Here is an 11,829-nt window from a genome sequence, read left to right on the forward strand (position 1 = left end):
ACATTAATTATATTTCTCACACAAAATAAAAGCTAACATTTTGAAACAGAGTCAAATGAGAAAATAAAAATATATAAGTTTAAAGAACAGCGTCAATGTCTATTATGTTATATTTTAGTGAACTTTTCAACATGTTTTCAAAGAAATTAAACACAATTCATTATAAATATATATATACATGATGAACATTGTCTCAAATTTATATCCATAATGAGTATGACGTGAAATTAAGTAATAAAAAATAAATCAAGAAATAATAAATTCATTCATTATCATAATCAAATGAAATCAAATATATTATTTTTAAGTCATAAATAATTTTTTAATGGAGTTAGAATATCAACATATTTCCTTATTAATTGTAATATCGTAACTCATTATATGGCTAATTGAAAAGAGGAAGACAGTTTCGTCCATATATTTGTAGCCTCATTATTATGTTTTCGCAAATTAATTATTTACAGTTATGCAAATTTATATTCATAATGAACATTGCTTAAAATTAGCGAATCATAAATAATTTAATCAAAATATAAATTAAATCAATTATACAATTTGAAACTTCCAAATAATATAGAAGAAAGTCATAACAAAAAGGGACAAAAGGCCTTATCAGGATCCCTGATGAAGAAAATTGATTCAACACTGAAACATGTTTTAGATCGGATCTAGAACTTTAGTAAGTGTAGATAAATCTGAATGATAGTTGTAAGAATCAAAATATGTTCAAAATTATATCAGTTTTTTTTCTTTTAAGGCTTTTATCTCCTTAATTGGTAAAATATGAAATAAAATTATATCTGTCAATAAACATCCAGTAGATAATTCATGAATGATGAAGTAATAAAAAAATGAAATGACTATTTGGTGATGGAAGAGATTAGATCTGTTTAATCAAAACAATAAAAAATGTAGGAGAAGTAGTTTGTGAGTTTCAAAAGAAGAGAAAATTAAGAAGTAAATTGAAATGAAATAAGAGTAGAGAGATAAAAGATTAATTTGATGAAAATAATAACCTCGTTTGATGATGGAAAAGATTAGACCTGTCTAATAAAAATGAAAAAAATATAGGACAATTAATTTGTGAGTTTCAAAAGAGGAGAAGATTAAGAAGAAATTTGAAATAAGAATAGAGAATAAAACTAAGAAGTAAATTGAAATGAAATAAGAGTAGAGAGATAAAAGATTAATTTGATGAAAATAGACTATTTTGTGGACAATCTATTTTCACATATATTTATATTAAGATAGTAGAAGAAAGATATAGTGTGTGAGAGTTCATTATAAGAATATGTGAGCATTATGAAGGGAGAAGGTTAAGGAAATGGTGACATGTGTCAACGATGACATGACAAGTAGCCTAAGTTAAGGGAACTTTTTTTGTTATTCCAATTCCAATTTTGTTATTAAATTAATTTAAAATTACTAATTAGCCCAATTTTGTTATTAAATTAATTTAAAATTACCAAAATTATCATATTCAATTACTAAAATTATCATATTCAATTACCAATTACTATATTATTTTAATAAATTAATAAAAATAATAAAAACTAATAATGTTTCGTAATAATCCATGCAATCTCGTGCACCGGGTACACGAGATTGGAACTCGTGTACCCTATCCACGATTTCACTTAGGAGAGAGAAATTTTAATGGAAATCGTGGATGGTATCCACGACTTTCCAGTGAAGTCGTGGCTCTGGTCCACGAGTATGTCAAAGTCGTGGATTGCATCTACTACTTTCATAAAAATACACCATTTCTGTTATTAATCAGAAACATAACTCAAACGTGGGATAGTGTAGTCAAACTACACTTCCCATGTAAATTTTCCATTTAAATGTGCAATTATTACATATCCTATTTACTCGTTTTTAAATTTAAGAAATGATTAGATGATATTAATCGAGAATGTTTTGATAAGATTGAATTTCTACTATTTCAGTTTTAAAAATAATTAAATAATATTAATTGAAAATGTTTTTAGATCTTTTTAAATAATTAGTATTAAAAATGATTATTCTGAAATAATATCCACAAATTTACTTATTAATTGTAATATCATAACTCATTCTATTAATAGTAACAATAGATTTCTCATACGTATGTTTAAAAAATGATTAAATGATATTAATTGAGAACGTTTTAAGATCTACTATCTAAATATGCAATTATGACATAACATATTTAACGTTTTAAAATTTAAAAAATAATTAGATGATATTAATTGAGAATGTTTTAAAAAGATTGAATTCCTACTATATTGCATATATTTATATTAAGATAGTAGAAGAATGATATCGTGTGTGAGAGTTCATTATAAGAATATGTGAATATTGTGCATTGTGGAAGGAGGAAAGTTAAGGAAATGATGACACATGTGAATAATGACATGACAAGTAGCTTAAGAAAATGATGACATGTATCTATAATGAACTTTTTTTGTTATATCGATAATAAATAGATTGATTAGATTTGACTAATAATAATTTTAATAATGAGTTAGTGGAAATGTGACGTCTACGTCTTCTTCAGCTTTCAATAATTTTGGAGTCTTCCTATATTATATCACTTGTTTTCATTTCTCACTTATCACTTCCACTCCTTTTTTTATCACATTGTTTCGAGTTTCACAAAACAATCATGAACAAGCTTCTTCGATCCACACTCAGAACACAGGCACGTATCGATACTAATCCTAAATCGTGTTTTTTCTATTTCCTTTATTACGTTCTTCAAAATTTATTGATCACAGGTTTATAATTCTTCTCTGTTTATCTTCCTTTTGATCGTTTTTGTTATTTTTATTGTTTGTTTCATCACTACGGTTTTAGCACACTTTATTGTCTATAGTATTTATTCGACGTGGCGGATCTTGAAACTAAACTTTTTTTGGGAGAAAAGTGAATATTCCATTTTATGAGTAAATATGAAATTGTATCGCATACTTTTTATCCTCATGAAATCGGTCGTGAATTTGTTATATATCATAAAATTGACTTTGTATTATTCTCATTATTATCTTTGAATTCTGGATAAGAATATGCTTAGTAGTTTATGAAGGTTGTCAAATAGGTCAATTGTTTGTTTGCATTTTTGTATTCCATGATTCTGTTATGAGAATAAAGTATATTGTGGTATAAGGAGGACAAGTTATCTCTTCTGATTACTGAAATCATGACGTGTGTCGTAGTTAATCATTTTGTATAAAAATATTCCTAAAACTATACATGTGTCATACTTTTAGTGTCTGGAGTACATAAGTTATCTCATGGTATAAGTAAATACTTTATTCTCTTATCTTATTTACCGCGTTGAATTCCTCTTCCATCACAAAGAGTCTCTTGTAATAATAATGTAAAAAAGTGACTAACTGCATAGTGTTATTGCTTATCACGTAACTATGTTGTATTCAATATGATTAGTTATATGTTAATTTACTTTTCTGAATTAATGTTTATAAATGGTTCTAAAGGTTACTCAAAGCTTCCACTTATCTTATGAGGCTTATTTTGCTGTTTACAGGCTGCTGCAGTTTTCAGAAATTCTCAGGAAAATCTTCTTCAGGTTCCATTATGTACCAGATCATATAATGCAGAATCTTCTTTGGAAAAAGACACTTCAACAGCGGATTTGAATGCTAGTGAAAGGTGTATGACTCTTCTATGTTTACCAACTATTTTCATATGTGTGTTTTTAAGTATTGATCATAGCTCTATCTTGAATGTATCTAAATTGGTAATAATGCCTTTAAAATTACATCCATTGCTTTCTATAATGAAACAAACATTGCCACTCTTTATTTATATTGAGATTTGAGTGCAGAGGTGTTAAACCCAAATGCCCTTTTTATTGACACATTCACGAGTATGGTCTAATGCATAACCTAATGTTTTTTTCTTCTCTTTAGATTCCGAACTGAGTATTTTACAGTTATAACAATTACAAGTCAAAAGAAAATTGGTTGGAGAGTCCACGATTGAGATTTTTTGTTTAAGCTTAAAGCTTGCAAGCCTGATAAGGTTGCAATGTGTACGTCTACTGAAATGCTTTGATTGTATCAGGTTCAGGAGTCATGGTATGCTTGCCCCTTTCACAGCTGGGTGGCAGACTACGGATCTGAATCCTTTGGTTATAGACAAGTCAGAGGTGAACTTCCTCGCTATGTTTCTTTTATTTTTCTTTAATTAAGGCCATTGAGTTAAATGAAGGTTTGCATTGTTTTCATTTTAAACATAAATTGGTTTTCAAATGTGTACTTTACCTGACTAATGATGCCAGGGGAGCTATGTATATGACATCAATGGGAAGAAATATCTTGACTCACTTGCTGGTCTATGGTGCACTGCTTTAGGTATTTATAATAATTACTTTGTACTTCCTTTCTAAGATTTGGCATCTCTTTTATTTCTTATTGTTTCTTAATGATATTTTCCTTATGATTCATGTTGACATGTCCAGCTCCATCTTAAGTAGAAATGATGGCAAGTTTTACTCATGTGTTGATTTTTAGTATGAAGGTGAGCCTTGATGCAAGAGTAGGGTTGCCTGTTAGTGACCAAGAGATCACCAAATTCATGGAAACATACTCTCCGCTTGTGGGGGGTATGTTGTGTACATATACCCTCTCCAGACCCCACTGGGTGGGAGCCTCGTGCATTGGGCATTTGGGCCTCCCATTTTTATTGATATTCTAGTATGCTCTCTCTTCAACCATCCACAAAAATCATGCCTAAGTTTCTCAGGGACCCGTCTCTCCTACCTCTATTTCATATGCAACTTTTTTCCTAGTCATGGAAAGTGTATATTTGTTGGTGGATTTGGATTTGTTTGTGGTTGAATTTTATGATGTTCTAGTTTCCTGCTTAAAATCATAAAATAAAATTGGAAAATGACTTAGTTTCTGAAGCTGGAAGTATTTTAGTTAGATTCATGTTAGAAAATGACTGAAAGTTTGCATTCATGTTCATATGGTTGTATTTGATTGATTTCTGTAAGTTAGTGTGTGATCATCTTCATAATTGAGTGCATCCATTCTACAAACAAGTGTCCAATGTGCAAGTCTAGATACACAAAATTTCCCAAATAATAACTATTTCGATTAGTACCAGAGCAGTACCATCCCTAGTAAACTGATCCCGTGACTGGTTTTACTTATGATCTCCCAAACAATTTTGGAATCCTTTTCATTCTCCTTCTCCTAGTCCTCATGGTCTCTTCCCATGTCACTCACCTTCCCATCAGATTATAGCCAGGGCCACAGGGATCTCCCAATTCCAGCCTACCTACCCGTGGATGTCATGCACCTTGGCAGCCAATACTCTTTTGCATGTTTTTGCTCTGTCTCTGATGTCATCTCTGGGTTATACTATTTCTTTGTCTCTGATTTTTGTCAGGAGAATGGTTTATTCTGAAAATTGTTTATGCACGGAGTGCCAATTTTTTTGTCAGGAAAGTTGAATTTCTGGTAAACTGAAGAAAAATATATGAATGTAAAATTTTATTGTCTATGATCTGATATTATATTTAGGTATTCTTTTAATCATGCAGTATATTCACACTAGAAGTTATAAATGATTCAAACTATTTAATTTTTTGTGTGTGTGCATGTAAATGGTTTACTATGAAAATCAAGTATATTACCTTTTGCAGGAGGAAATGAGCCACGCCTAGTTGAAGCTGCCATTACACAATTAAAGAAGTTGCCATTTTACCATTCCTTCTGGAACCGGACCACCAAACCTTCCTTGGTATTCATATCATTCTCTTATATCTAACCTTAAACATCATCTGTGCTTGTTTAATTTTGTTGTTTTGTATTATGTAATACTATTTTTTGTGCCCTTCACTCTACAAAATCAATTAAGTGTCTTTTATGATGTACACAATATACACTTAATATCAAACAGTCATTTCCCCTTTTGATATTCAATTTATTTTTAACATGCAGGATTTAGCCAAGGATCTCCTAGAAACTTTCACAGCCAGAAAAATGGCAAAAGCTTTTTTTGTTAATAGTGGATCAGAAGCCAATGACAGTCAGGTTTGTTTGATCAAATATCCACTTTTATTCGTTACTCTCATATTTCTTATGTAGATTTTCATTCAATTGTAAGTTAGGTATTTTGGCATGTGTATACTTTTTTCAGTTTTTCTTACAAAACAAAAATTTTGTACCATTACATGGACTACATATAATGCATATAACAGGAATAATGCCCAGTGGGCAAATCTAGGAACAACTAAGAACTTACAATACTAGGAGACAATAAAATATATCTTCAATGCCCAATGTGTTCTCTAAATAAAATTAGATCCGTCTTTATAAAGGTTTAATCAAAGATATAAACATCCAAAAGTGATGATTAATAGATGTCATACCAACATATAGTTTAAGTATATCTTTTATGCTGAACAATAAGAACAAAAATTAGCTACATTTCACATTTATATGTTATCTTTCAGGTGAAACTTGTATGGTATTATAACAATGCACTTGGACGACCAAATAAGAAGAAGTTTATAGCACGTGCTAAATCGTACGCATGACATCCAAACCTGTGCTGTTTTCTTTATTTTACCTGAAAAGTGAGTACAGCAGCTTATGTATTTTTGCTTTCTGATAGGTACCATGGTTCAACATTGATAGCAGCTAGTCTTTCCGGGTACATTGGACTCGAGAATTTTCTTCAGATAATCTTTATGTTATTTACAGAGAAGCTCTTAATTCAATTACTGAACAATTTGTATTTCAGCCTTCCAGCTTTACATCAAAAGTTTGATCTGCCTGCTCCATTTGTCTTGCACACTGACTGCCCACATTACTGGCGGTATCATCTTCCAGGTTGTTATTTGGATGTACATTTTTCTGATAATATTTTACAAAATTATTTTAAGGCAAAAATCTTACACATGCTTATGAACATCTCAGGCGAGACAGAGGAAGAGTTTTCAACAAGATTAGCCAACAATTTGGAGGAGCTGATTCTGAAAGAGGGACCAGATACAGTACTATATGTTCACACACTTGGAAATTGTTTTTAGATACTGGAACATTGGCTTTCTCACTGTCTGGCATGGTTTTTTATCGCAGATTGCTGCATTTATTGCTGAACCAGTGATGGGGGCAGGTGGTGTGATAACTCCACCTTCAACTTACTTCGAAAAGGTATTTTTCATCTCCATCATCAATTCTTCAGATATGTTTTCATGTGTCCAACCTGGGCGCATAAGGGTCCGCTTCTATGTCTTTTGCACTAATAGTGAATGCACAAATTATATAAATTATCTTTGAATATCTGATAGAGGAGCTCATAATGTTGTAGCCTGAGGAATCCTGTATGCTCTCACCATCATCGTGATCTTATGGGAGATGAGAACCCTTGGCACAATAATGTATGGGAAATTACAAGAGTTCTTGGTTACCGAATTTATAGTTTACATTAAAATCTTAAGTGGGAGTGGTTAATCTACGCTCATTAACAGATATGTGAACATTGTTAACCATTCATGCAATGAATTGTTCCTAAACTAGAAATTTATTTGTGAGAATTTATTGATGCTCTTGTTAGACCTTTTGAATATTCCACAACCTCTTCATTTGTGAACTTTGTTATGTTTGTTTACTTGCTTGAATAAATCTTTTGAACCTTTCCTATTTTGGTCACTTTTTGCTGATTTTTGTGAAACTCATGAAGATCAAATACGCAAATCAAATGCATATCCTTGCACTTCCCTAAAAATCCAGCTTGCACACTGATGGCACATGTCATTTGTCACTCTCCCTCCACCCCCTAAAACTCTTTAAGAATTTTGAAGCAAAGGAAAACAATTTTTTCCTCAATGCATTTAATTCTTGTGCAGATCCAGGCCGTTGTTAAGAAGTATGACATTCTGTTTATCGCGGATGAGGTGCTTCCATAACTCTTCAAATACGGTTAATTGATTATGTGACAGGTGCTTCCTCAATGCATTTAATTATTCTTATTGTGTGCGTATGTTTCTTTTGAAGGTAATCTGTGCCTTTGGAAGGCTTGGGACAATGTATGGATGTGACAAGTACAACATCAAGCCAGACCTTGTCTCTGTAGCTAAGGTAAACTGTAAACATGAAGCAGCTCTAACTACAGATTCCCTTTTTTATATCTTACAACTGTGTTCCTTTTCCCTAATTTATTTTGTTCGAATTCTAGGCACTTTCTTCTGGATATTTGCCAATTGGAGCAGTTCTTGTGAGCCCAGAAATTTCAGAAGTTATACACTCGCAAAGCAACAAACTTGGTACAGTGTTTCATTGAATTCATCATTCATCACCTCATCTTTTGGCATGTTATTTCTGACTCGTGTTTGATTACTTTAGGTTCATTTTCTCATGGGTTTACTTATTCTGGACACCCCGTATCCTGTGCTGTCGCAATTGAAACTCTCAAGATTTACAAGTGTGTTCCTTTGTATCTAGCTTTTTTAAAAGTAACATGATGCTTATTCTATCTGACTCTAGTATGTTTTGGCTATAAAGTACGATATTATGATAATCTCTGATCTTCACAGGGAAAGAAATATTTTGGACAAAGTGAGGAAAATTTCCCCAAAGTTCCAAGATGGCATAAAAGCATTTTCTGACAGTCCTATCATCGGAGAGGTATCTATTATTTTACTGTGAATTTTAAGTTCGTAGTTATAATAAATGCATAGCGGTAACATCTGTGGGTCTGCAGATACGAGGAACCGGCTTGATCCTGGGGACTGAGTTTACAGACAACAAGTCACCAAATGATCCATTCCCTCCTGAATGGGGCAAGTTCATTATTTTTCACCCATCATTTTTGCCGTTCTATATATTTGAACAGAACATGACTACTCTATCTTGTTTGGTGATCTTATAGTAATATAAACAGCATACATATCTAATATTTGGCTATCCTTTGATTATATGATGGATTGGATAGTCTACATGTTGCCACCAACTGTATTTTCCCCTATTTTAACAATGATATATCACTTCATGGTGATAGATGAATTAGACAAGTATATTTATGTGGATATTAGCATATTTTTCATAGTTGTAAGATTGATGTATATTACAGGGATAGGCGCCTATTTTGGAGCACAATGTGAGAAGCGCGGGATGTTAGTTCGCGTGGCTGGAGATAACATCATGATGTGTCCACCATTTATTATTTCCCCAGAAGAAATTGATGAGGTAACTTGGCAAATAGGGACATTATTTTGGTTTTAATTTTGTCTAAAGCTTTACACTGTCTTCCAATCACGCACTGCCACTGTAATTAAAAACATTTCACTTACAATAACTTTCTTAAAAGTCACAGATTCGGTAATGTAAATTAAAAAACTAGTCACTACCTTAAGCGAAATGATTAAGATTTAGAGGTCAAAGCTTTGTCAACAAATATAATTTATGATAAAACATTACAATTTCGTTCGTTTCATGTAGGTGACACCACTTTGTGAGATTTAAGGACCAAGAAAGAAAACTTTATCTAAATAATAATAATGAATAACTAAATGACATACCACTTCATCATGAACAAAATAATCACTTCTTAAAAGCAATTAGATAATTTTTCCTAACAGCAATTTTGATGTAATGAACAATGTTTGGATCGAGAAGTTAATTATTCATAATTGAGGTCTGATGAAAGACATGTGAAACTGAATTTGGTTTTGCTAAACATGTCAAAAAAAAGCTGAAACTTAGATTTGAGACACCATTGCTTGGAGTTCTCAAATGGATTTCAGTTCACCTCAAAATTCACAAGTCTAATTTCTATTTGTTTGACATCCGTATGTGAATGATATGTAGCAAAGGACCAAGTTTTCTATCCACTCTTTATAATTGTTATTCACTATACATTATACGATTGTTTCTTACTATAATGCAGTACTTTAAATTAAGATTTTATTATAAAGTGTAAAATCTATGCACTGACAGTCTAAAGATTCATATATAGTTAGTGTATCATTCGTCATTCATTTGCATTACTTTTATTTAAAAGTCGATGATCATTGAAAAATGAATGATAGATGATGCAATGAGATATGTCCTTTACTCTTTATTATAAGTCTGAGATATCCATTTCTTTTTTGTTTCTCAGTTAATCAGCATTTATGGGAAGGCACTAAAAGCTACAGAAGAGAGGGTGAATGAGCTCAAGTCTCAGAAGAAGTAGTAGCTGAAGCCAATGATAATAGTAATGAACTCTACTACCTTCTCAGAAGAAGTTGCGTTCTAATTTATACTGTCATTATAAACTATATGCAAATTAATAAATTATCTATATATATAAGTATATGTTGCTAAATTAATAAGTGGATAATGTTAGATCCATTTGCTTAATCGCTTGAACAACAGCTTTACATGGATAAGGATGGATCCTCATCAATGACATACTGATTGGTATAGAGTCATCTTCATTCACCATTCCAACGTTGTAGATGATATTTTATGTCCCTATCCCTCTTGGGAATGAGAAGTCTTTTTTTTGGTACTACCAAAGTTAATCTCCTCACTTCATTTAGGTAAGGAACTAATCCTTTCGGGTTCGTGGCGATTCCTTCTAACAAGTGTCGATCCCAGAAATCGAACCCTCGACTTTGGGGATCCAGTAAGGCTTTATACGACTAGACTAATGCCTCAATGGTAATAAGAAGTCCTTTAAATCAATGAGAAAGAATTGTTAAAATAATTGGATGCTGAAGATGGCAAGTTTTGTTGGCTGGGATAGATGTTGGAGTATAAGTTAGTGGCTGGAAGAAGTCCTGACACTGCTACTGTGCTATAGATAAATCATAAATAAACATACAGTAAACATTAGAAGTAAATCAGTTCTAGTACTTCACAAAGATTGATTACTATATTATCCATGGTTCATTTGAATTACTTTTTTTGAAGAGTCAATAATAATTAAATATAAATATTAGATGATGCAGTGTATAAAACTAATACATACAATATTTTCTCTCAATTTTTATTGTTTTAAACTTGTATCATGGCCTCATGAGGTAAAAACCTTTCAAATTTACTTGTACAATTAATTTTGATAAAATAACTTCAAATTGGGTTTGATGTTTTTTATGACAATAATGTAGTTATAGCACATGTTCTATTTATTTAGATTTTAGAAATACTTTTTCAGAAGATGATTAAATATAAATAATTTATTAGATGGGAAAGAGTTACTCAATATGTCTAAATACAAGCTGTAAAGGTAATATTACATGTCCAACTCTATATGGGAGAGAAAATTGTAGAAATAAAGGAATTAAGATTTCTTAAAAAAAATTTGTCCCTATCTTCCAAATAAATTATATCCTATCAAATAGTATAAAAAAATTATTTATATTTTTGTAAAATTTATTTTCAAATAGGTAGTAACTTTTAATCTGTTTGGAAGAAGTAAATATAAAAAATAAGACAGGTAATCCCTATTTAAAATAAAGAAGGTGCGGTCTGATTAGTGTTTGTGTAATGAATGATGTTATGCGTCTGGTATTCATTCATTCTTTTAAAGGAAAAGAAATGACACCAATGGAGGGATCTGCTGTGTACCCAACCATATCTTAACCACGTCCCTGACCAATTATAATAAAGTAAAATTGATAAAGTTATGAATATTTAATATTTTTAACTGACGTAGTATAATATGATTAGTTGGGACACAGTTTGGGACAGCAGATCCTTGTTATGACAACAATCGTCATGTTTGGCTGTTTGCACGCATACATAGGGCGGTTTGGTCGGTTGTCTTTGGCCGCCACCCACTTTCTTTTTATATTTTATGTTGACGAAGAAACCTATTAATTTG

The 11,829-nt window shown here is 31.4% G+C and overlaps 1 protein-coding gene across 1 annotated transcript; it reads left to right on the top strand.

Moving 5' to 3' along the window:
* LOC109325764 (gamma aminobutyrate transaminase 3, chloroplastic-like) lies at positions 2,499 to 10,442 on the top strand. Its single transcript, XM_019558313.1, has 19 exons — positions 2,499 to 2,683; positions 3,530 to 3,654; positions 4,069 to 4,153; positions 4,286 to 4,358; positions 5,657 to 5,754; positions 5,955 to 6,047; positions 6,470 to 6,543; positions 6,631 to 6,669; positions 6,760 to 6,848; positions 6,936 to 7,012; positions 7,098 to 7,172; positions 7,868 to 7,915; positions 8,016 to 8,099; positions 8,197 to 8,284; positions 8,364 to 8,442; positions 8,555 to 8,645; positions 8,722 to 8,800; positions 9,091 to 9,206; positions 10,120 to 10,442. Exons 1-19 carry the CDS (start codon positions 2,648 to 2,650, stop codon positions 10,192 to 10,194), a joined length of 1,524 nt encoding a protein of 507 aa, XP_019413858.1. The 5' UTR covers positions 2,499 to 2,647; the 3' UTR covers positions 10,195 to 10,442.

Source organism: Lupinus angustifolius, chromosome LG13, assembly GCF_001865875.1.
Source record: "Lupinus angustifolius cultivar Tanjil chromosome LG13, LupAngTanjil_v1.0, whole genome shotgun sequence".
Lineage (NCBI taxonomy): Eukaryota > Viridiplantae > Streptophyta > Magnoliopsida > Fabales > Fabaceae > Lupinus > Lupinus angustifolius.